The following is a 20,915-nucleotide window of genomic DNA, read 5'->3' as shown; positions in this document are numbered from 1 at the left end:
AAATCGGCCCGCGTACTCGTTGGACTCAATTTCGAACTCAATCTCGGTCTTGGACCCAATCTCGAATCTCAGACTTGATCTCGAACTCAGTCTTGGACTCGGTCTCAAACTCGGTTTCAAACTCGGTCTCGAACTCGGTCTTAGAGTCGGTCTCAAACTCAATCTTGGACTTGGTCTCATCTAATGAACTCTTTATCATTTTGGTTATACTTTCGGGGATCCTTTAGCTTTTCACACCTCGGGGAGTTAGTTCCTTACACAGTCACCAAAAGAGATCAAGATTTTACATATAAATGTCAAAGAAATATTGGAAAAGGGTGTTATTCAAAAGTCGCAGAGTCCTTGGGTATGTGAAGTTCATCTTGTAATAAAGCCTACTAGAGTATTTGTTTCTACATCAACTATCATCCATTAAACGAAGTGACAATCCTGAATGTATACCTTCTTCCTCACACTGCTAATCTCTTAGATCGTCTAGAGAGAAGTCAGTTCACCAACTTAGATTTTGCTTCTAGGTATTGGTAGTGCCGATGGCCAAGGAAGATATTTCTAAGACTATTTTTCATACACCATTTGGTTTATACAAGTTCTTGATGCTGTTTGGTTTAAACAATGCTTTAGTGACTTTCCAACGAATGTTGGACAAGGTTCTTTGCGACATGTTGGAGGTGGTTGTTGACTTCATCAATAATATCTTGATCCATTTGGAGGGGACATAGGAGGAACACATTTATGATGTTCGTAAGGTGTTGAATCGGTTACGGGATGTTGGTTTAAAGTTGAAGTGGTTGAAGTATGTATTTGGGTTTAAGGACACAACTTAACTATATTTCTCATGAGGGCTTGCAAATTGATCCTGATAAACTTGTGGTTGTTTTAAAATTCCTTACTCCAAAGTGTATAAATGATATGCAGTGTTACTTGGGCAAGGTGTAGTATCTTGATTGTTTTTTTGATCATCTTTCTGATTGTACTACATAGTTGCGAGTGTTGCAAACGTTGTCCATATCATCTTCTATCTGGTCTATAGACTGTGAGCGAGCATTTATAAATCTCAAAGAGCTATTAACAACTCTTCCAATTTTGGTATATTCGGACTTCACTTGACCTTTCATTTTACATATGGATGTTTCTAATATTGGTCTCAGAGGTGTGTTAATGCAAGAAAACCCAAGTGTGCTTAGTCAACACTATCCCATTACATATATTAGTTGTACATTATAACGAACAAAGGTAAACTATTTCATGACAGAGAAGGAGTGTTTAGCAGTAGTTTGGGGTTTTGAAAAACTTCATGCATATCAAACATTACTAGAAGGTGATTATGTTATAATTACTTTATTATTGAAGCAATCAAACTTTGTTGGTCGTAGTGCTCGATGGGCTTTGAAGCTTCAGATATATGATTTTGATGTTATTTATCTCTAGAGAGTTCTATGGTTGATGTTAATGCCCTTTCTCGAGCTCTTCTTCCTTCTTTGCTCTTTTCTCATTTTTATAACGAACTTGTTTTTCCAACATCTGTGAATTTTTAGACAAGGACTCCATGCTATTAGTAGTTGTTATATTTGATGTTTAGTGTTCACAAGGTGCAAAGCACAATTTACCTTCTTTTGACAAGGTTTTGATGCTTAAAATATTGAGTCATGGATTCAAAGGCTTCGCAATGGATTTGAGAATCTTGCATCAATTGTTGATGATTTGCCATTTTGGCATTTACATTCTCAATATCTCCTTAAGGATGGCTTTTTTTATTTTGTGGGGACAAATCCTAATAATCATTTACCATTGGTGGTGTTTTCAATGTTTATTACACACTTTCTCCATGTCTACTATGATTCTCTTGTTTTAGGCGAGTAGATAGGATATTCTCATATGACCAAGACGTTGCACAAATCTTTTTATTGGCCAGAGATGCGACGTGATGTTATTTAATATGTGCATAGCTACATTTGGTTCCAAGTTCGTAATACTTCCTCTTTTGTTACAAAAGGACAGTTGAAATTAATTATAATTTCCCATCCGTTTGAGTTAGTGGCGTTTGATATGATGGGGCCTTTTCCACGATTGACTACTGGTAATGAGTATGTCATTATTATTTCTAACTACTTGACTCGTTGAGTGAAAGTTAATGCTTTTGCTAGCACGTTTGCAACTATTGTTGAATACTTCCTTTTTAATCAAGTGGTGTTCCAACATTTTTGTCGAAAGTGAATTTTGTTAGATAATGGTCTGTCATTTATGGCTAAGGCATTTCACATTTTAATGTCTTGATTAGGGATATACCACACTTTCACAAGTGTTTATCATCCACAGTTAGACGATTTAGTGGAATGGCTCATTCGAACCTTCAAATAGATGATCATGAAGTACATGAACTTTCAACATTCAAATTAGGATGATTATTTGCCATCTCTTGGATGAGTTGGGTTTACCTTCATGATTACCAAATTGCCAATGCTAAGTTGTACAACTAATATTTGATTAATATTCCACTTGTCCAAGCAAAGTTTACCAAAAATCTAAACCGTGTATAACTGGGACAATAACAACTTTACAACTTCCATTATCATCCACTTGTAAAGTACAAAGTAGATAGTATATTTTTTTAATTTTATGGCATATGGTTTATCTAATGGGCTTCTTGTTTAGTGGAAAGAACTATATCCAAGTGTTGTGGCAAGTGGGACCACAAATTTATGAGGTTCAATAGGATGTTTAGCAAGTTGATCCTCCAAAAATTGTACATATACATTAGCTGAAATGCTAATATAAAAAGATTAAGAACAACTAACACCACTTATAGATCCATCAATGCCTCCTCTTAATGTTCTTTTATATTGCAGCCCATCCCTAAGTAAACCTATTTTATATCATTCTGGGAGTAAAGGATGATATAAAATCCAAATGTACAGTTATAATGTCATAAACTAATATTAGCATAATAGAATTTCATTAGCTATCAAATTGGTTTTAATCTGAATTACGTGCTCCTATATATAAATTAAGGTTTTTGGGCATATTTTTATATTTCATTTCCATATTTTATGCACTCTTAAAAAATAAAATGTGAAATTTTGAAAGTACCATTTTAGGGTTCTAGCATTTTGATTGTAGCTGCGAATTTGGCCATGGTTGGGGGCGGCAAATGTACGGTGGCGTCCATGCTCCTCCCGCCCCTAGGGCTTGGATCGAAGAAGCAGAAGCCGTCCCATAGGAATCGTCCGTGGCGCACCGCCACAGGTTTGCCCCATCCGAAATCCACCTCGTACAGAGGGTGCCGCAACGAGCTCCCAAAGAAGATGTCCACTCCATCGGTCAGCCCCTGCGCCATTGGATTTTTGTTGCGGTAGTTCTCGTGGTAGCTCTGGATTTGCGACCGGATCTCCTCCATTCCAAAGCTCCTGATGGATTTCTTGAGCAGCCTGGCCGCCACCGCCTTGCTGCCGGGTGCCGTGAGCTCGCCGATGGTGGACACCGCCAATCCGGGGAGAACAACATTGCCGAAGTATTCCTGTGGCACCGGCGGCACGATCTTTGGGCGGCAGTTGACGGCAATCTGGGCTCTCGTCGTCTGCGACTTTGGAAGATCTCGAGCACGGCAGAGCTCCACCCAAAAGTGTGCCGCAACGGCCTCGTAGGTGGTGAAGCTCTCGTGTTCTCCGTTCTCTTGCTGGTCGGAGTTTCCTTCGAGCACGAGTTTTTTCATCTTCTCCACCTCGTCTTCGTCGAAGGAGAAGATCCTGGACTCCACTCCAGCTGTTGGATCCACGAAGGTGTACTGGAATGGAGCGGAATCATCAACTTTGGCTGCCAGATCTTTGTTCCTCCGCTCAAAGTAGCGGTCATGGACTGGAGGCTTGGAGATCGGCTTGCCGCTGCTTGCCTCGGCCCAGGAGGTGATGAAGTGCATCATCGCGATCCCGTCAACTGCCAGGTGATCGAAGGACCAAGCAACTGACACAGCTCCACACTTGAACTTAGTCACCTGGGAGATCCCCAAGAACAGATCCACCAAGAATACTTGAGAGCTGTGCCCAGGAAAAAGAAGGAAAACTCTACGGTACCTGAGCAGCGAAGAGTGGTGCTGTGCCGGTCATGGTGGTCTCTTCGTAGTTCCCACGCAGTATGAGCTTCTTAAACAGCGGTGAGTACTGAGAGGTGTCCAGCTCTTCCAGTGACGCATTGGCCTCGGCCACGCTCAGCTCGACGCCATGGTCGTTGCAATCCAGCTCCGGCATGCCACCTCCTGAGAAACTTATCCTTCCGGCAAAGGGATAGAAGTCCACCAAAACTTTGGCGAGGCCCTCCTTCATGTTGCGGACGAGGAGATCTGCGTCTTTACCAGTGGATTCATAGAACGCTACTCTTTGAAGGTATGGCATGGAGTCCCTCTTTTGCATTAGATCGAATGTTGTGAAGGGGAGCTGACACCTCTCTGTGGGATCTGCAGGCGAGACAAGATGTACCTCGGTGATTTTCACTTGAAAGTCGTCCATTTTCATCTTCATCCCGTCGGAGATCCAAGCCCGAACTCGCAGTGACAAGCAAAGCAGCACAGAAACGCACGGACTCCTAGAGGCTCGGGGATATTATATTCTAAACAGCAGGCACGGATTGATTGGAGTCAAGTCATGTCACACAAGCAGACGAGACGACGGACTTTGGATATAACACGTAAGGTGGTACACAGGATTAATTCGTCTTGACTTCCTCACTGAACTTCGCCATTGTTTCAGGAGAAAGGTACACCGTGGCTTCAATGGCTTTACCACCTCTCGGTGACGGGTCGTAGAAGCAGAAGCCGTTCCACAGCTTCGTAGCGTGTCGAACAGCGGCTGGTTTCCCCCATCCAAAGTCCAGACTATACATTGGAAATCTTGGAGAGCTGCCACCCCAGGTATCCACACCATCTGTCACGCCTTTGCTGAACGGGCTAGTCCCTTTGGTGTCTTCGTTGTAGATGGCAATTGCGGAGCGGATCTCATCCTTCTTGAAACTCGTGATTGCCTCGTGGACAACAGCTGCCGTGAATGGAAGCCCTCCAGTCACAAGTTCCCCGGCTGTGGACTCGGCCAACGCACAGAGCACACAGTTTCCAAAGTAGCCGGCCGGGAGAGGAGTGCTCAGCCGGCTTCTACAGTTGAGTGGAAGCTGATGGCTGGTTTTCTGAGACGCTGGAAGATCGCGAGCCTTGCAAAGTGCTATCCAGACCTGTGACGCCACGACCTCGAACGCTGAGAAACGACCCGACGCCAAGAACTTAAGCCTCTCGATAGTCTCGTCATCGAACTCGAAGATCTTGGCCTCCATGCCAGAGGAAACGTCCTCGAAGACACATGAAAGGGAACTGGTCGGGGTTATGCTGGAGAACTGCTCGTGCTGCTGCTCGAAAAACCGGTCGTGAGTTGGAGGCCTGGAGATGGGAAGGCCTCGACAGATCTCGGACCAGGAACACATGAATTGCCACTGCGAGCTGCCGTCCATGACGAGATGATCATACGACCAAGCAACACACACGCCTCCGCAGCGAAACACGGTCACCTGTTCTTCACGAGATCAAACGCGAGAAAAAAGCCTTTTTGCGGGATCTTTACCTGGATAGTGATGAAAGGTATGTTGGTCGACAAGCCACTAAACTCATAGTTTCCTCTTTTGATCAGCTTGGAGAACCACGGCCGGGGCTGGGAGTAATCGAGCTCCTCCAGGGAGACGTTTGCATCAGCGACGCAGAACTCAACGCCGGCTCCGCTGCAAGAGATCACAGGTCTGTCTCCCTCGTTTTTTATCTCTAGCCTTCCAGCTAAGGGATAGAAATCTACCAGGACTTTGGCCAAGCTCGCCTTCATCCTCTCAATCAAGCTCTCGTTACTGCTACTGCTACCGCCTTTGGATTCGAAGAAGCAAACGCGCTGGAGGTAAGGCATGCTGCTTCTCTTTTGCATTATGTCGAAAGTCGTGAATGGAAGCTTGGAGTAGTGGGCATCTTCCAGTTTCTTCTCGGGAGAGATCATTGAGACTTGGCGCTCTTGCACTTCAAAGCTCGCCATGGCCGGAAGTGCGAGACTAGAGAGTGAGGAGAACAGCACTATTTTATGTGTCCCACCGACAAGTCCTCGAAGAAAACGTCAAGCTTTTTAGGATATGCCTTATACTCTAAGAATATACCATCAAAACAAATATATTCTATATTCAAAACCTAGAAAGATGCCCGCTCTCGGCATGTGCTGCGAAATTTGAAAAGGAACCACCCAATATTTAGGTCAGGTTGGATGCATGGATTCTCCCGGACTGCCCCCCAGAGCTTCAAGCGACAATGGGCAGCCACGCTCGACAAGGCTGGCACACAAAGCCATTTGCCGCGAGGGAGGCAAGCCCATGGATCCATTGCCCGTACGGGCTACGAAGAGGACCGTTTCATGGCCAATACCCTGCTCCAAATGTACGGGAAATGTGGCTCTGCCCAAGACGCACGGCTTGTGTTCGATACCATTGCGACCCCAAATGCCTTCTCCTTTACAATGATGCTCGTGGCATATGCCGAGAATGGGCATCTGTTTCTCGCGAGAGGTTTCTTTGATATGATACAAAATCCCAGCGTGATTTGCTACAATGCTATTCTCGCTGCTTACACGAGGTTTAAAAAAATGGCTAGCGCGGAAGGATTGTTCCAGAAAATGGAAGCTAGAGACGTGACGAGCTGGAACACTATGGTGTCTGGATATGCCCAAACAGGGCATCTTGCTAGAGCGCGTTATACGTTTCAATCCATGGAGCTCGACGGCATCGCTCCAAACGAGGTCTCCTTCGTCACAGTTCTGGATGTTTGCTCCAGCGGCAGGGACGTGAGAATGATCCAATCGCGTCTGGGAGATTGGGAGAGAGACGATGGCGATGGCGATGAATCGCCCAAGATTGGGAACGCGTTGATCGTCGCTCTCGGCCGATTCTCGCAGATCGATCGAGCGGAGAGCATCTTCTTGGCGATGCCGAGAAAGAATGTGGTGTCGTGGACGGCGCTCATGGCGGCGTATGCCCGGAATGGGCATTCCAAAGAGGCGGTGCGCGCGTTTCGATCCATGAATCTAGAGGGCGAGCGGCCAAACGAGGTGACAGTCGTCACTCTCCTCCAATCCATCTCCTCCATCTCCAGGGATTCCAGCGCGGGAATGATCGCGGCAATGGCGGCGGAGTTCCCACAATCGCTCCTCGTGGGCAATGCGATCTTGAGCTTCTACTCCAAGCTCGGGGATCTGGAGCTCGCGCGATCGGTATTCCGCGCGATGCCCACCCGCGACACCATCTCCTTCAATGCCATGATCGCGGGCCACGCGCAGAATGGGCGATCGCTCGACGCTCTCTTCTTTGCGCGCGAGATGAGGATCGAAGGGATCGCGCCCGATTCCGCGAGCTTCACGTCGATCTTGTGGGCGTGTGGCCACGCGGGGCTGCTGCGCGAGGGGTGGATGGAATTCGTCGGTATGGGCGCCGATTTTGAGATCGCCCCGGGCGTGGAGCACTTCGCCTGCGTCGCGGATCTCCTGGGCCGCGGAGGCCGCGTCGCCGAGGCGGAGGAGCTCGTCCAGAGCATGCCATTCGAGCCGGATTACGTCTCCTGGACGGGGCTTTTGGATGCCTGTCGCAGCGATAGCGACCGAGAGCGCGCCAGGGATGCCGCGCAGCAAATGCGAGCGCTCCGGCCGGAGAAATCGTCGCCCTATGTGCTGGCCCTGTTTTAGGGCTCTTCGCGGGAGCCCTGGTTTTAGGGTTGTTCGTGGTGACCTGTTTTAGGGTTCTTGGGCACGAGGATCGCGATGGGTTTGGGCGGATCCCGCCTAGCGCCCAAGGATCTGGTAGTCCTGATCACCGGGTGCTCCGAGGGAGGGATCGGGCACGCGCTGGCAGCGGAATTGGGCAGCCGGGGATGCACGGTTGTGGCGTCGGCGCGTTCGCTCGCATCGATCCGGGGGCTGGAGCAGCAGCAGCCCAGCTCCATCAGCTGCATTACGCTGGATGTGCTGGACGAGGACTCCATGTCCCGGGCGGTGGAGTCGACGATCCAGAGATTTGGGAAGATCGATGTGCTCATCAACAATGCGGGCGTTCCTTGCCTGGGGCCGATCGCGGAGATCCCCTTGGAGATGCTGGAGAGAGCGTATAGAACCAATGTCTTTGGTAAGTTCTTCTCTGGATCGAAATTCCTTTCGAGCGAGGCCTAGAGATCGATCGAGCGACTCGGTTTTGAGCAATTTTTTTCCCAGGAACTGTGTCTTTGATCCAAAAGGTGGTTCCTTTTATGGTGAAACAAGGAAGAGGAAGGATCGTGAACGTCGGTAGCATCGCTGCGTACGCTTCTGGCCCTTGGATGGCTGGCTACACTTCCTCCAAAGCAGCCCTCCACGCATTAACCGACTCTCTAAGGTGGGCTTTCTTCCAAGTCTCTCTCGAAGATCATAGCTCTCCAAACTGTTTGGAGAGCTATGATCACGCATAGCTATGATCGCTTGGAACTTTCCTTCTTCTTCTAGAGTGGAGCTGCGACCATTCAACATCGACGTGATCCTCGTCACTCCCGGAGCGATCGTCTCGAACATCGGCAAGGCTGCGCTCTCCACAGGCCTGAGTTACGACCTCAAGATCTACAAGCCATTCCAGGAATCCATCGAGTACCGCGGGATGCTCTCGCAGGGCCCCAAGTCCACTCCAGCGCCCGAGTTTGCGAGAGCCATGGCGAGCAAGGTCCTGGATGCCAAGCCCCCGAGCTACTTCGGTTATGGCCACTTCGTCCCGTTGCTCTGGTCGATGTTCTACGCGCCGGCATGGGTGAGAGACTGGTTCTTCGTGAAACTTCTCAAGATTGACAAGGTCAAGCTTGTCAAGAACTAGAGTTCCAGCAGAGATGCCTAGTATATGGGCATTTGCTGTTCATGTAAAAACCGTTATCTCGGAGTTTGAGTCTTCGCTGGAATTCGAGAGACAATTCTCCTGATTTTCCTTCGATAGAAGAGCCCGAGATTTGCTACGAATTCACAGCATGAATCCGGCAGTAGCTCTCCGCCGCAAGCAAAGCCTCGGTTGGCGGATGGAATGGCATGTTTCGGACGAGATCCTCCATCTCCTTCAAGAAACTCCGGCGTCCAAGCACGTCCACCATGCAGCGATACTCGATTGGATCCGGCGAGAGACCGAAGTCCATTGTCATTGCGAAGAAAAACTGCTGGGCGTCCTTGATTTTCCCGCAGCTGCCACACCCACCAATCATGCTTGTGAACGTTTTCTCGTTTGGAGGAACCCCATTGAGATTCATGAGCCGGAAAAACTCTTCCATCTCCCGTAAATGCCCAGACTGGGCATATGCTGACGTCATGAGGTTCCATGTTACCAAGTTTGGATCTGGCATGAGATAGAAACACTCTCTTGCTCTATCCAAATTCGAAGATTCAGCGTAGGTTTTCATGAGTGTGTTCCAAGACACCGAGTTCCAAGCCGGCATCTTGTCGAAGAAGATCTTCTCTTTGTCCGGTGAGCTTGCGCTTGGATCGTCGTGTTCTTGGCGATTTTCCGGAAGAGAACCTCTCTTTTCTTGTCCTTCCTGTGCTGGGATCATACACGTCCACGACACGACGCTCTTGTGCGCCATCCCGTCGAAAAGCGTGGTGGCGAGATCGAATTGCCGGTGCTCCACCAGTGCCTGGAGCAAGGAATTCCAGCTCGCGGCACCCCACTGTGGCATTCTCTCCAGCGCGCCACCGATCTCATCCAGGTGCCCATTGAGCGCGTAGGCCCGGACGATGGAGTTCCACGAGAGAACGTCCCTCTCCGGCATCTTGGCGAAGGCTTGAATCGCCTCCTGGAGCTGCGAGTTCCTGGAGAAGATCGATATCATCTCGTTCCAGGCGCCCAGGTTGGTGTGCGGCATCCGATCGAACGCGCCCCGGGCCTCGAGGAAGTGCCCCGCGCCCGCCAGCGCCGCAATGAGCGTGTTCCAGCTGATTGGATCCCTGTGGGTCATCTTGTGGCGGAAGAAATCCCTGCAAAGATCGATCCTGTCGGCGCGCGTGTGGAGCATCGCATTGCAAGCGATGGCGTCGCGCTCCGGCATGGAATCGAATATTCTTTCGGCAGTTTCCAAATGCCCAAAAGCGGCATTTGCTGCGAGGAGCGTCGTCCAGGACACTACGCTCCTCTGGGGCATGCGTTGAAAGAACTCTCTGGCGGAGAGACACTGCCCTCTTTGGCCAAAGCCCTTGATCATGATGTTCCAGGAGATCACGTCCTTGTTGCGGCCTCGATCGAAGAACCTCTTTGTACGATCCAGATCCCCCGTCTGGGCAAATGCCTGAAGCAGCGTGTTTTGCGTGACAAGATCCCGGTAGGGCATCCGCTCGTAGAGGCTGCCCGCGAGATCCAGGTCGCCACTCTCGATGCACGCCGCGATGATGATGTTCCAATGACATGTCGAGGGCTCCGGGATGGAATCAAAGACGGCGCGCGCGTCGTCGAGGCTGCGGCAGCGGCGGTACATTGTGAGGAGGAGATTGGCGAGGTGGGTGTCGCCGGAGCAGCCGCTGGCGAGGATCTGCGCGTGGAGCTTGCGGCCCCGGGAGAAGTCCCGGGAATCGATGCACGCTTTGAGGAGATTGGAGAATGCCTTCCTTTGCTGCTTCTTCAAGCAGCACATCACAGACCAGGAACCCTAAATCTGCGAGAGGAGAAACCCTATGGAGCGCGGGCGATCGTCCAGGGCGGGAGTGGGATTTGCCGGCGCTGGCAAACCAGATCGCGGCGGCAAGAAGTCCAGCAGGAGGAGCAAGAGCCCCCCGGAGAATGCCAAGCGTTCCAGATCTGGGAAAGCCTCGAGAAGCGAAGAGCTCATTCCAGACTACGATCGAATGGTATGTTGACGGTATTAAAATGTTTTGGATGAATTCCTTCGTTTTTTTTTTTTTTTTTTGTTTGTTTGTCTAGACTCCAGCTGAAAGAGTGAAGGCAAGGATGAACTTCCAGCTCTCCCAAACAGGTGTGCTTCTCGTGCTTTCTAGTTTCATCTTTGATAAAAATTCTCCAAAGTGAGTTCTTTCGTTTTTTAGCGGCCAAAGACAAAGACACCAAGAACTGGGAGCGCTTTGATTTTGATAAGAGTGCTCCTTTGGACGAGGAGGAAGAAGACTCCAATCCCAGAAGTAGCAGTAAGCACTCTCTCTTGTGATGCTATACTCGCTAGGAAATGTTTTTGCTTCATGTAGGTGCTGGTCCGGACGATACTTCTTCGCTAAGGAACACTGCTGGATCGTATCTTTCATACTCTAGCCAGGTATGGACGAGCGTTTATCGAGCCAAAATTGTTTACTCGTGAATTCGCCACAGCTCACAAGGGAGAAGCGGACCGAGGCTGCTCACGACGCTGCTATGTTTGGCTCCGGATCAGTTCCAAAAGAGGAGGAACAACAAGCTCCAAGTTCTCACGTCGAGAAGAATCACGAAAAGAAGGCGAGTGATCTTCTGAGTGAAGAGGTTTGTGTTTTTCATTGCCTATTCCTGTGCTCACGCATCATGCAGGTCATTGCAATGCAAAAAGATTCGTGGCAAGAGAGATTGCGAAAGATGAAAGCAGCAAAAGCCGCGGCTGCGGGATCTGTGACGTGAGAGCGCTACGCTCTCACGTCCAAAGTCGACTCCTCGCAGAAGTTTTATTGAGAGGTAATCCTCCCGAGTTTTGCTTTTCCATTTGTACTAACTTGGGTGCCTGAGCAGACCCGAGAGAAAGATTTCGCTCAAATCCGAGGCAAGAACTTTCTTTTCGAGCATTGAGTTTTTCTCCTAAGGGAGGCCATTGTCACTGAATGGCATTGAGCTTACCTCGAGCACTGCTGAAGAGTTCCCCGGTTCCCGCAAATGGTGTCTGCTTATCCACTCGAGATTCTTTGCAATTCAGCTGGGAGTCGAGGCCACGTCCAAGTTTTGAGGCAAGAGCGAGCAGGGGGTTCAAGGAGCTTCTCCAGAGAAGCCGGAGGGGTAAAACGGACGAACAGGCTGCGGCAGAGAAAGAAGAGGGCGGCGCTCAAGTCGAAGACGAGAAGGAAAATCAAAGTGTTTGCCCGTGCGGTGGAGGAGAACTGAGGAAGAGCTACGAGTCATGCTGTGGTGTTCTGCACGAAGGAGGAGCAGAACCGGATGCGCTGGCTGTGATGAGTAAGTGAGCTCGTCTTTCCTTGTTTTCCCAGGAAGAACTGGTGTTTTCACTTGTTTTTTCAGAGGCGAGATTCAGCGCTTATGCACGAGGAAACTCGGACTACGTCGTGAAGACAACCCACAAGGAAAACGCATGCTTTCAAGGTTTGACGATAGATCATTCTCGAGAAAGAAAGATCGTAGCTCGTGCTGTTCTTTCTTTCTTTCAGGTGGAGAGGCCAGGCTTCTAGCGGACGTAGAAGCAACCTGTCGAAAGCTCAAGTTCAAGCGCTTGGAGATACTGGATTTCCAAACCGAGAGCGAGGACGAGGTAAGCAGAGTCTCTAAAAAGAAGAATGGCTCTCCAATCCAATTTGCAGGCATTCGTTTCATTCAAGGTGACATACACTCTTGCCAGAGGAAGCCGCGCGAACGATCGCATCAATAAGTTTTTGCTGGAGAGGAGCCGCTTTGTTCGCAGCGAGGGTCCGGAAGGAACCAAGCGATGGCTTTACATCGAAGGAATTCCTCTCGGCAGGCCTCAGTAGGTTGTCTTCGCGGCAAAGAAAATTTTAAAGAGTACTTAAGGAGGCTAGCATGTAATGAACTTACACACACTTAGGGCATGGCTATGGCGGCAAGACGATCGCTGATGCGCCTGGGCGAGCTCCGCAAAGTCACCCCGCGCGCCATCTCTGTCAGGTAAGATCCTGTCGTCCCGGTGGATCGTTTCTTGCGCTTAGCTCTCTCTGTCGCGCAGGAATTTGAGCAATGAGAGGTACTCCGATGATATGAGGTATTTTCCCCGCATTGCTTTCTTGGAAGATCATCTCTTCTACTAATGCAAAAGGTTTGCGAGCAGGCCTCCGACGAACTGGGGCATCCGGATCGTTCCAGAGAAGAAAGCCTACGTTGTGGAGCGATTTGGGAGATACTTGAAGACACTGGAGTCTGGGTTTCACATCATGATACCTCTGGTGGATCGCATTGCGTATGTCCACTCGCTCAAAGAGGAGGCCATCCCGATCTACCACCAGACTGCGGTGACCCGTGACAATGTGAGCATCAGTGTGGATGGAGTGCTCTACATCAAGGCAAGCACTTCTCTTTCTTCTTTCTTCTTGTAGCATGAGTCTTCTCTTCGATTTTGTGTCTTTTTTAGAGCTTTCGTGAGCTGCTCTTCGTTCTTTGGAGAGTTAAGCTCTTCTTTTCCTGGTTTTCCTTTGCCATGTGTTTGGACAATGGCTATTTCTTTCTTTCGTTCTGCTTTTGAGAGTTTTCAGTGTTTTAAGATTGTCTATTGTTCTAATGGTTTGGCGCTTTGGATTGGCAGATCGTGGACCCGAAGAAGGCGTCGTATGGCGTCGGGAACGTTGTCTCCACGGTCGTCCAGCTTGCGCAGACGACAATGAGGAGCGAGCTCGGGAAGCTGACACTGGACAAGACCTTCGAAGAGCGAGCCGCGCTGAATGAAAATATTGTGGTGAGTGAGTGAAAATGCTTTCAAGTTACCACTTTTTATTGTTTTGTTTTCCATTGCAGAAATCGATCAATCTCGCTGCGAACGACTGGGGCCTGGAGTGTCTTCGCTACGAGATCAGTGAGTTTGAGAGCATCCGAGTGATTTTATTTCCATCCTGGCTTTTGTAGGGGACATCTCACCTCCTCCCGGCATAAAAGCGGCAATGGAAATGCAAGCCGAGGCCGAGCGTAGGAAGAGGGCGCAAATTCTGGAGTCTGAAGGTACGAAACACTCGCAACCAAGAACTTAACTTCCTCTTTCGTTTCTTCTCTCATGCAGGTGAAATGCAATCCAATATCAACAGAGCCGATGGTGTGAGGAATGCCAAGATTCTAGAGTCCCAAGGAGAGGCTGCAGCCATTCAAACGCTTGCTGCTGCTATCACCGCCGCTGGCGGCGCTGAGGTAAAACCATCCAGTTTCTTCTCTCTTTTTATCCTTCGCATTCTCCTACCAATCTCGCGATGCTATTGCAGGCCGTGTCACTCCGAGTTGCCGAGCACTACTTGAGAGAGTTTGGGAAGATCGCCAAAGAGGTAAAACGATCTCGTTTCCATTTGATAGCTTGTTTATCTATACTTTGTCACAGGGGACAACCATGCTTTTGCCAAACAATGTCGGTGACCCGTCGAGCATGCTGGCGACCGCGTTCAGTCTCTACAAAGGCATCGTGAACAACTACCAGGCCACTCCAGCCGGCCTCCTCAAGAGCAAGAGCGCATCCAAAGAGAAAGTAAGCTCCCCGAGAATCAGCGAAGGACCGAGCCGCTTTGCCGAGATGAGCGATGGAGAGCCCGGTGGCTTCAGCTTGCAAAGTAAGCCGTGAGTGCTCCACTTCGAGAGTAAGTAGTGCAGCTAGTTCCTCGGCCGATCGTTGAGAAATTTTGTGAACTCGTCCCAGAGTTTTGAACGAGCGAAAGCTTCTTTCTATCCTTCATCTGTTTGCTAGTTCCTCGCGGCCAGAAATTTTGTAAACTCGTCCCAGAGTTTTGACGCTTCTTCTTTCTATCCCTCATCTGTTTGCTGTTCTTGGGCGAAGAGGCTTTGCCGCTCCTGTCTTTTGCTCGTATGACAGGTATGGGCCGTCGTCTTCGCCAAAGTTCGGGGAGAAAGCCTGCATGATGTGAGCTTGAGCCTGTGCGCGGTCGAGGTGATTCTCGTAATCGTAGAGAGTGTGCTTTGGAATGTCCAAGCCAATCTTGAGCACGTTGTCCATCCTGGGAAGAGCGAGCATGTAAGAACTTTGCAAGAACAAAGTTGCTTAGAAGCTTACTGGTATCTGGATCCTGGCGGTCTACTCCTTCCCACGGCTGATGCCGGCCTTTGAAGTGGCTGCTTGTTAGCTGGATCCACGATGAACGGACTCATACCCGACTGGAAATTAGCCACCATGCTCTGGAACACCCATCTTTCCGTCTCGTCGTCCCACTCCACTCTCTTCATGATCTTAGCCAGCTCCTCGGACGGAATAAATTTCTGTATAAAGAAAAAGAGAAACAAGAATCAGAATCGTTTGAGCTCATTGTCTTTTTACCTCGATCACTAAAGACTTGAGCTGATGTTGCTGCTCCAGCGAGCGCAAACTGAGAAGCAAATCGGTGCGCTCCCGATGAAACTCGTGGATTGTGTCCTGCAGCTCCGTCCGCAACGAGGCTAAGTCGGCTTTGCTCTGCTGGTAACACGCCATCAGCTTTCGAAATTTGGTCGTTTTCATTTCCAACTCTTCCTCCATTGTGCTGCACTTCACCTCGGCCATCAGTTGTGCGTCCTGTCACACGCGACGTCCCAAGTGAGTGGAAAATGCAAAAGCGTGTTTCCTTTTTTACCTCAAGCTCTGCTATCTTCCGCTGGCGCTCTTCATCCAGTTGCTGCCGTTCTTGGATATGATGCTGGTAAAGAGCAAGCTCTTCCTCCTGCTGCTTTGCTTTCTCCACCAGCTTCTCGTTATCGTTGTTGGAACCATGCAAAACTTTGTCCTCCAAAGCTCTCAGCTTATTAGTTAGGAAATCACGGTCTTCTTTTTCCTTGGCAAACGACTGCACAAGAGAAAAAATAGCCTAATAAAAGCAACCATGTTTCATTCCGCATACCTCATAATGGGTTTGCATGTCCTTCAACTGCTTGAGCAGCTGCTCCGTCAGTTTCTGCTTCTCTTCGTCTGAACGCTCCTTTTCTGCTCGCAAGCACTCAATGTCGAAATGCGCCTGCAAAACACGGACCCTTTCATACCAACATGGCGTGTTTTTTGACGAGGCTTACCTTTTTCTCTAAATCCGCTTTAATGTATGAAATGGCTTGTTCACTGAATGACTGGCACAGGTAAGGATCAACTCCAGCTTGCTGCCTCAAGTTTCTCAAGTTCTTTTCCACCATTTCTTTCTCGTTCTTTAGCGTACAGATTTCCTTGGTCAAATCGTTAACAGCATCGCCACTAAGCTGCGCTTTTAACCTGTTAACACAATTTTCAGAGTTCATAAGCTTGAGAACACATATCAAGCCAATGAACCTGATAATTTCAGCCTGGAACTCCCGCAGCAACGCGTCCTTTGGATCCTCGTTGATACGCGGTTTGTTCTTAATGCTCTTTGCACGATTGGCATACCGTAGTGTGCTGACGGACTCTTCATAGTTATAATCAGCAGGTCCAATGTTTGCCACCATGACAGTCCTTGTATTCCCACCGAGTGAGTCTTGCAAGAGCCTGGTCAGCTTCGAATCACGGTAGGGAATGTGCGTACTCCTTCCATCAACCAGGGCCGAGATGACATTTCCAAGAGCTGTAAGAGACCAATTTATGTTGGTGAGCTCTTTCAATCTATCCCCAGTAGCTCCAGTTTTGCTCATTCTTTCACTACCAGCAAGATCGACCTGAATGAGCGTTGTTAATCCTAAAGATGAGAAAACGAAATCTTCAACGTGCATACCAGGTTTAGTTTCCCAACTCGTATGTGCAAGCCAGTTTCTGGATCCTCCACACTAGTCTCCACAGTTATGGTGAATATGGAATGCGAACGCGACGAGTCTTGGTTCATAAGAGTTGCTCCGACAGATCGGTTCTTTTTCCCAACCTGTAAGCTACTAACCAACATTGAGCAAGAGCCAGAATAACAAAAACCATCTTACCAAGCTTGCCGTTCTTACTGTGACTTAGAAAGAATGGATTAAAGATGAAATAGCCACCATCAGTAGTCGAATGATGTCCGAGAGGCTATGCACGGTCAGGCAAGTGAGATTCCTCACGTAAACACCCGCGTCCGGGCTCTCTTTTAGCTCCAGTCTCGCCCCTGGCGAAGTACTTGGTGCCAAGAGATCCCGGATCTCTTCGTTGTAAATCTCCAGGTAGGAGGCTCTCACGAGAAAACGATCGGAACTCTGGCTTTGAGATATGTGAGAAAAAATTTCCTCAAACGCGTGAGGAATTATACCACGTAACTCTGTAACACAAGGAAAATTCGTAGTTAGAACTGCTATATGCTATAGAAAAGCTAACAGATTTTTTTCTAAGCTATGATCTATCCCCAACCTCTGGAGCTAGTGAAAGTTTGTTACCTGGAGAGTCATCAAATCCTTCCATAGTGTATGTTTTTCCGGAGGCCGTCTGGCCATAAGCCAACACGGTTCCATTGTAGCCGTGCATGACGCTCTGGACGATCGGATGAGCCACTTCCTGGTAGAGCTGGTTTTGTGTGCACTTGGAATCATACACACGATCGAATGTAAAGACTTTGATGTTGGAATCGTTGCTGCTGCCTCTCCTCCCATCGCCAGACACCTAAACACAAGAAACCGTGTCAATGGAGAAGCAGAGACTCCAAATTCCCAAAATATTTCGATGGAATCTGACAATCCAAGCACTCACCTCTATGGTTTTCTCCTGCTGATCAACGACAATGCAGCATTGGCGCCCATCCATGGCCTCCTGATGCGACATTGGACGGCATCGCACCACAACCTGGACGCGCTCCCGGCACGTCACCGCCGGCGGCTTGATCGGCGTGTGGGAGGCGCGCACCGCGGCCGCTGCTGATCCCGGCCGAGAGCTCCCGCGCGTTCTCCCGTTCATCCTGCCAAGAACCCTAAAATCTGGAATGAAGGATGTTTATTTCATTGGCGTTAACTTCTTCCAGAGAGCGCTCACCACTCTCACTGGTTGCCTTCTCCATCTTCGTCATTATCCTGCGAGGATCCACCATCGTCATCGTCTTCGTCCAGCTCTTCTTCCAGATCCTCAGACTCAAAGTTCTCGTCGTCGTCGTCGTCAATCTGATCGCCCTCCCACGGCTGCTCGGATCCCGACTCGAGATCAATGCTTGTCTGTGGCGCTTCGGTCGCCTCCTGCGATGGATCTGGTGTCGGCAAATTCTCGAGTGACTTAATCTCCAGACGCTTGCCCCCGGCCTTTCTCGCGGCCAAGGAGGACACCACCGTTGGCGAAGAACACTGCAAGCCCGTCCTTGGAGGACTAAACACCAGCGGCAAGTACTCGTCGGTGTCACAGGCAAATCGGGAGTTCTTGAAGTGCTCCTCTAGTTGTTCTCGGCCCTGTAGCAAAACAATGTTGACAAGTCAGCTATCCGAGATCGTTTGGTTCTAGAGTTTTACTCGCCTGGAGCCGGGCATAAGCAACCTGACAGACTTTCCGGGACTTGAATTCCTCCCAGCGTCGGCCGTGGAAGTCGTTGTGCAGCCTTTTGGTTGCCACCACCGTGGTGAAATTAACGAAGGCGTATCCAAGGTTGGATCTGTTCCTGCGTGCGCATAGCTCCAGTATTAATTGATCATAGCTGACGACAGTAATCAATATGAAGGAAAAGAAAGCAAGCGTAAAGGTTTCGTGGCTTACATGAAATCCACTGGGAGATAAACAAAGTCGTAAGCAGAAACCTTTTCGTCCTCTCCCAGGCCATTGTTGTAGGTGATACAGTGCTGGTCCAGCACCCGAATCACTATGCGAAGGCTACAACAAAAGAAAAGAGGTGAAAAAAGCTAACGATCAGAAAGCATATATTCGACCAAGTCTACCTGTATTTATTGGGAATGTTCCTGATCATCAGCGTGGTACGTCCGCTTTCCTCTTCCTCCCCCGTGTTGAAAACGTACTGAGACTCGTCCCTTGCGATCCTTCTCACCACCCTGTGCTTCCTACCAGTCCACTTGGATTCTTCGTAGATACGCTCCGAAGAAAAGCTGACAATGCAGCCTCTGCCATCGCCAAGGTTGCCACTGGCACTGGCAGCGCTCTCGTCCCGGGTTCTGAGCGACGCTGGCTGCTGCTGATTGTAAGCGCTGATCTCAAAGCGCCGCCTGGTGGTGACTGAGGCCGCCGCTGGTCCAGCCCGACCATATCCACGAGGTACGCTCGCATTAAACCGTGGTGACGGCAACAGTGGGGGAGCGCTAGCGTACGTCCGGGAGTACTGCTGCTGTTGCGGCTGCTGCTGCTGGTTGTAATATCCGTAAAGCTGTTGCTGCTGGTAGTGGTGGTGGCTGTAGTTTGGATAGCCATAGTACCCGGTACCGAGAGCGTAACTAAGGTTGTATGCCCCTGGAACATAATAGTGGAATGCGGCGGCTCTTCCAAAATTGTAGGCGGTGTCTGCAGTGCTGGTGTTGGCGGCGTGATCGTATTGCGGGGAGGGGCCGTACGTGTAGTATGCCGTTTCAGTAGTTTGATCGTGCTGGTGGTACGGTGGCGTGGCGGAGCTTGCGTTGTAGTAGTACGGGTAGTACGGGACGAAGGAAGGATATAAGGCCGGGGTGGTGTTGTAGGCGTTCCTTGGTTGACACGGCCTGCTAAATTCGATCTTAATCCGCCGTCCCAATACCTCGAGCCCGTCCAGAGCTTCCTTGGCCCGGGCAGCGTCCCGTATGTCGTAAAACTCCACGAATCTGCTCCTCCTGCTGGGGGCTTCGCGGATTTCTCTCACGTCACCTGCGTTAAAAGAAGATTGAAAACTTTAGAATAGAGGCTTTCGCTAGATTAGAACTCTAGTTGGCGAAGAAACTACAAGAGAATTCATACATATCCAAGAATCCACTATGATATCAAGCAAATCCGCGAGCAAACCTTGACTAATACCAAACTAGACACACACAAAAACAATCACTCAAGCCACAAAGAATTCATGCATAAACTGATCACGCAAATCAAAACTGAACTAACATGAAGCTACAGTCTTGGAAGCAATTCAATGGGATGGTCTAGTTCTATAGATATGCTCAAATTCTTGAAAATGCATGGGCTTACCGTATTGCTTGAAGATACTTGCGAGTTCGGCGTGAGTAATGTTCATCCGGAGATAGAACACGACCAAGGTCCCCTGGTTGGGCGAATCGATCAAGGGATACGAGGGAGAGATAGTGACGAACTCCGCCCATGCTGGGCATCCGCCGATCAATCCGCGGCCCTCGCTGTAGCTGAGATCGCTGACGAAGGGAATCGCAAAGGGAGAAAACTTGGAAGCAGAAGGAGGGATCGTCTCGGGCTGCTGCTGCTGCTGGCGATGGAGATGATCCTCCGTGACAAATCCGATGTTGGCCAGCTCGTGTTTCACCGGCTCGTATGGCTTTGGGCCGCAAGATTGCTGTGGCGGCTGCGAGGGGCCAGCCAAAGCCTGGTGATTCTGGGGATTCTGGTAGGAATGCTGCGCGAAACGAGCCGGATTACACTGCTGGAAGAAGTACTGCGACCGGATGGAGAGAAGCGCGTCCTGCGCGTGGCGAAGATCGTAGTAGTAGACCGTAATACAGCCTTGCGCTCGAGCGCCGAGGAAGAAAGATCGAATGGGACCCCAAGATTCCAGATCTTGCATCACCAGAGGGTCGACGATGTGCTGCGGGATCCCAGAGACGAGCAATGCTCGCGATGGAGCGCCATGCATAGCCGCGGCAAGATTCGTCCCGCCGGATCCATCCGCCGGCTGCGAAGATCGATGGATCGGCTGCGAAATCTGTGCATTTTGCTGCTTCTGCGGCTCGCCGGGTGGATCTTTCTTCGGCTGCGGCGCCTCCGCTTCTTGGATAGCTGGCTTGTCGACGACGATCCTCCCCACGACGCGCGTGATCTCCTGCATTGTGCTGGATTCCATCTCGAGCGACACCAGAGGAGAGGAATTTCCAGGCGGAGGTGGAGTAGGAGGAGAAGGAGGAGGAGCGGCGGCGGCGGGAGCAGCATCGCGATCATCGGCTGACGGCGAACACCTCCGATTCTTCCTCCTCGCCAT

The 20,915-nt window shown here is 49.8% G+C and overlaps 10 protein-coding genes across 11 annotated transcripts; 5 read left to right on the top strand and 5 right to left on the bottom strand.

The window, feature by feature from the left end:
- Nucleotides 1-3,055: 3,055 nt before the first annotated feature.
- LOC9659197 (shikimate O-hydroxycinnamoyltransferase) lies at nucleotides 3,056-4,539 on the bottom strand. Its single transcript, XM_002969153.2, has 2 exons — nucleotides 4,068-4,539; nucleotides 3,056-3,988 (listed from the first exon to the last, which is right to left on the bottom strand). The coding sequence occupies exons 1-2, from the start codon at nucleotides 4,509-4,511 to the stop codon at nucleotides 3,092-3,094; spliced, it is 1,341 nt and encodes a 446-aa protein (XP_002969199.2). The 5' UTR covers nucleotides 4,512-4,539; the 3' UTR covers nucleotides 3,056-3,091.
- A 109-nt stretch (nucleotides 4,540-4,648) lies between these two features.
- LOC9660083 (anthranilate N-benzoyltransferase protein 1) lies at nucleotides 4,649-6,165 on the bottom strand. The gene is made up of 2 exons (XM_002969152.2): nucleotides 5,598-6,165; nucleotides 4,649-5,544 (listed from the first exon to the last, which is right to left on the bottom strand). The coding sequence occupies exons 1-2, from the start codon at nucleotides 6,048-6,050 to the stop codon at nucleotides 4,696-4,698; spliced, it is 1,302 nt and encodes a 433-aa protein (XP_002969198.1). The 5' UTR covers nucleotides 6,051-6,165; the 3' UTR covers nucleotides 4,649-4,695.
- A 107-nt stretch (nucleotides 6,166-6,272) lies between these two features.
- LOC9660082 (pentatricopeptide repeat-containing protein At3g29230) lies at nucleotides 6,273-7,739 on the top strand. The gene is made up of 2 exons (XM_024674431.1): nucleotides 6,273-7,009; nucleotides 7,154-7,739. The coding sequence occupies exons 1-2, from the start codon at nucleotides 6,273-6,275 to the stop codon at nucleotides 7,737-7,739; spliced, it is 1,323 nt and encodes a 440-aa protein (XP_024530199.1).
- A 19-nt stretch (nucleotides 7,740-7,758) lies between these two features.
- Nucleotides 7,759-8,983, top strand: LOC9659196 (uncharacterized oxidoreductase SERP2049). The gene is made up of 3 exons (XM_002969396.2): nucleotides 7,759-8,175; nucleotides 8,262-8,421; nucleotides 8,529-8,983. The coding sequence occupies exons 1-3, from the start codon at nucleotides 7,815-7,817 to the stop codon at nucleotides 8,884-8,886; spliced, it is 879 nt and encodes a 292-aa protein (XP_002969442.1). The 5' UTR covers nucleotides 7,759-7,814; the 3' UTR covers nucleotides 8,887-8,983.
- A 36-nt stretch (nucleotides 8,984-9,019) lies between these two features.
- LOC9660081 (pentatricopeptide repeat-containing protein At4g02750) lies at nucleotides 9,020-10,681 on the bottom strand. Its single transcript, XM_002969151.2, has one exon. It carries the CDS (start codon nucleotides 10,679-10,681, stop codon nucleotides 9,020-9,022), a length of 1,662 nt encoding a protein of 553 aa, XP_002969197.2.
- LOC112340432 lies at nucleotides 10,617-11,854 on the top strand. Its single transcript, XM_024674109.1, has 7 exons — nucleotides 10,617-10,895; nucleotides 10,969-11,020; nucleotides 11,091-11,189; nucleotides 11,247-11,314; nucleotides 11,368-11,514; nucleotides 11,560-11,700; nucleotides 11,755-11,854. The coding sequence occupies exons 1-6, from the start codon at nucleotides 10,722-10,724 to the stop codon at nucleotides 11,644-11,646; spliced, it is 627 nt and encodes a 208-aa protein (XP_024529877.1). The 5' UTR covers nucleotides 10,617-10,721; the 3' UTR covers nucleotides 11,647-11,700; nucleotides 11,755-11,854.
- Nucleotides 11,759-12,766, top strand: LOC9660080 (UPF0225 protein Reut_A0143). Its single transcript, XM_024674108.1, has 4 exons — nucleotides 11,759-12,192; nucleotides 12,256-12,336; nucleotides 12,402-12,502; nucleotides 12,552-12,766. The coding sequence occupies exons 1-4, from the start codon at nucleotides 11,844-11,846 to the stop codon at nucleotides 12,717-12,719; spliced, it is 699 nt and encodes a 232-aa protein (XP_024529876.1). The 5' UTR covers nucleotides 11,759-11,843; the 3' UTR covers nucleotides 12,720-12,766.
- On the top strand, nucleotides 12,698-14,689 carry LOC9659195 (stomatin-like protein 2, mitochondrial). 2 transcript variants are annotated; one of them, XM_024674107.1, is made up of 9 exons: nucleotides 12,698-12,873; nucleotides 12,932-12,967; nucleotides 13,034-13,265; nucleotides 13,505-13,654; nucleotides 13,714-13,771; nucleotides 13,822-13,914; nucleotides 13,973-14,097; nucleotides 14,169-14,228; nucleotides 14,282-14,689. In XM_024674107.1, the coding sequence occupies exons 1-9, from the start codon at nucleotides 12,797-12,799 to the stop codon at nucleotides 14,516-14,518; spliced, it is 1,068 nt and encodes a 355-aa protein (XP_024529875.1). In that variant the 5' UTR covers nucleotides 12,698-12,796; the 3' UTR covers nucleotides 14,519-14,689. The 2 variants fall into 2 exon arrangements, with proteins under 2 accessions (XP_024529875.1, XP_024529873.1); XM_024674105.1 differs by having other exon boundaries at nucleotides 13,022-13,265.
- LOC9659194 (kinesin-II 95 kDa subunit) lies at nucleotides 14,564-17,719 on the bottom strand. The gene is made up of 11 exons (XM_024674110.1): nucleotides 17,552-17,719; nucleotides 17,242-17,464; nucleotides 16,873-17,126; nucleotides 16,617-16,760; nucleotides 16,199-16,560; nucleotides 15,952-16,141; nucleotides 15,783-15,896; nucleotides 15,519-15,728; nucleotides 15,227-15,460; nucleotides 14,966-15,168; nucleotides 14,564-14,909 (listed from the first exon to the last, which is right to left on the bottom strand). Exons 1-11 carry the CDS (start codon nucleotides 17,621-17,623, stop codon nucleotides 14,705-14,707), a joined length of 2,211 nt encoding a protein of 736 aa, XP_024529878.1. The 5' UTR covers nucleotides 17,624-17,719; the 3' UTR covers nucleotides 14,564-14,704.
- Nucleotides 17,720-17,835: 116 nt separating this feature from the next.
- LOC9659193 (protein terminal ear1) lies at nucleotides 17,836-20,915 on the bottom strand. Its single transcript, XM_024674430.1, has 5 exons — nucleotides 19,940-20,915; nucleotides 18,715-19,624; nucleotides 18,536-18,649; nucleotides 18,329-18,440; nucleotides 17,836-18,234 (listed from the first exon to the last, which is right to left on the bottom strand). The coding sequence occupies exons 1-5, from the start codon at nucleotides 20,913-20,915 to the stop codon at nucleotides 17,836-17,838; spliced, it is 2,511 nt and encodes an 836-aa protein (XP_024530198.1).

Source organism: Selaginella moellendorffii, unplaced genomic scaffold, assembly GCF_000143415.4.
Source record: "Selaginella moellendorffii unplaced genomic scaffold, v1.0 SELMOscaffold_12, whole genome shotgun sequence".
Taxonomy (NCBI): domain Eukaryota; kingdom Viridiplantae; phylum Streptophyta; class Lycopodiopsida; order Selaginellales; family Selaginellaceae; genus Selaginella; species Selaginella moellendorffii.
This window is presented reverse-complemented; position numbering and strand designations above follow the sequence as displayed.

Coding starts and splice junctions, on each gene's coding strand:
- LOC9659197 (XM_002969153.2), bottom strand. CDS start 4,511: ATGAAGATGAAAATGGACGACTTTCAAGTGAAAATCACCGAGGTACAT. Junction 3,989..4,067: donor CACCACTCTTCGCTGCTCAG/GTACCGTAGAGT, acceptor GGGATCTCCCAG/GTGACTAAGTTCAAGTGTGG.
- LOC9660083 (XM_002969152.2), bottom strand. CDS start 6,050: ATGGCGAGCTTTGAAGTGCAAGAGCGCCAAGTCTCAATGATCTCTCCC. Junction 5,545..5,597: donor TACCTTTCATCACTATCCAG/GTAAAGATCCCG, acceptor CGTGAAGAACAG/GTGACCGTGTTTCGCTGCGG.
- LOC9660082 (XM_024674431.1), top strand. CDS start 6,273: ATGCATGGATTCTCCCGGACTGCCCCCCAGAGCTTCAAGCGACAATGG. Junction 7,010..7,153: donor CCGAGAAAGAATGTGGTGTC/GTGGACGGCGCT, acceptor CTCCATCTCCAG/GGATTCCAGCGCGGGAATGA.
- LOC9659196 (XM_002969396.2), top strand. CDS start 7,815: ATGGGTTTGGGCGGATCCCGCCTAGCGCCCAAGGATCTGGTAGTCCTG. Junction 8,176..8,261: donor GTATAGAACCAATGTCTTTG/GTAAGTTCTTCT, acceptor TTTTTTTCCCAG/GAACTGTGTCTTTGATCCAA. Junction 8,422..8,528: donor GCATTAACCGACTCTCTAAG/GTGGGCTTTCTT, acceptor TTCTTCTTCTAG/AGTGGAGCTGCGACCATTCA.
- LOC9660081 (XM_002969151.2), bottom strand. CDS start 10,681: ATGTGCTGCTTGAAGAAGCAGCAAAGGAAGGCATTCTCCAATCTCCTC.
- LOC112340432 (XM_024674109.1), top strand. CDS start 10,722: ATGGAGCGCGGGCGATCGTCCAGGGCGGGAGTGGGATTTGCCGGCGCT. Junction 10,896..10,968: donor TTCCAGACTACGATCGAATG/GTATGTTGACGG, acceptor TTGTTTGTCTAG/ACTCCAGCTGAAAGAGTGAA. Junction 11,315..11,367: donor ATCTTTCATACTCTAGCCAG/GTATGGACGAGC, acceptor AATTCGCCACAG/CTCACAAGGGAGAAGCGGAC.
- LOC9660080 (XM_024674108.1), top strand. CDS start 11,844: ATGGCATTGAGCTTACCTCGAGCACTGCTGAAGAGTTCCCCGGTTCCC. Junction 12,337..12,401: donor GGAAAACGCATGCTTTCAAG/GTTTGACGATAG, acceptor TCTTTCTTTCAG/GTGGAGAGGCCAGGCTTCTA. Junction 12,503..12,551: donor AAACCGAGAGCGAGGACGAG/GTAAGCAGAGTC, acceptor TCCAATTTGCAG/GCATTCGTTTCATTCAAGGT.
- LOC9659195 (XM_024674105.1), top strand. CDS start 12,797: ATGGCTATGGCGGCAAGACGATCGCTGATGCGCCTGGGCGAGCTCCGC. Junction 12,968..13,021: donor AGGTACTCCGATGATATGAG/GTATTTTCCCCG, acceptor CTAATGCAAAAG/GTTTGCGAGCAGGCCTCCGA. Junction 13,772..13,821: donor GTGTCTTCGCTACGAGATCA/GTGAGTTTGAGA, acceptor TGGCTTTTGTAG/GGGACATCTCACCTCCTCCC.
- LOC9659194 (XM_024674110.1), bottom strand. CDS start 17,623: ATGTCGCATCAGGAGGCCATGGATGGGCGCCAATGCTGCATTGTCGTT. Junction 17,465..17,551: donor AGCAGGAGAAAACCATAGAG/GTGAGTGCTTGG, acceptor TCTTGTGTTTAG/GTGTCTGGCGATGGGAGGAG. Junction 15,169..15,226: donor TCAAGTCTTTAGTGATCGAG/GTAAAAAGACAA, acceptor TTCTTTATACAG/AAATTTATTCCGTCCGAGGA.
- LOC9659193 (XM_024674430.1), bottom strand. CDS start 20,915: ATGGCGAGGAGGAAGAATCGGAGGTGTTCGCCGTCAGCCGATGATCGC. Junction 18,650..18,714: donor AACATTCCCAATAAATACAG/GTAGACTTGGTC, acceptor CTTTTGTTGTAG/CCTTCGCATAGTGATTCGGG. Junction 18,441..18,535: donor TATCTCCCAGTGGATTTCAT/GTAAGCCACGAA, acceptor ATGCGCACGCAG/GAACAGATCCAACCTTGGAT.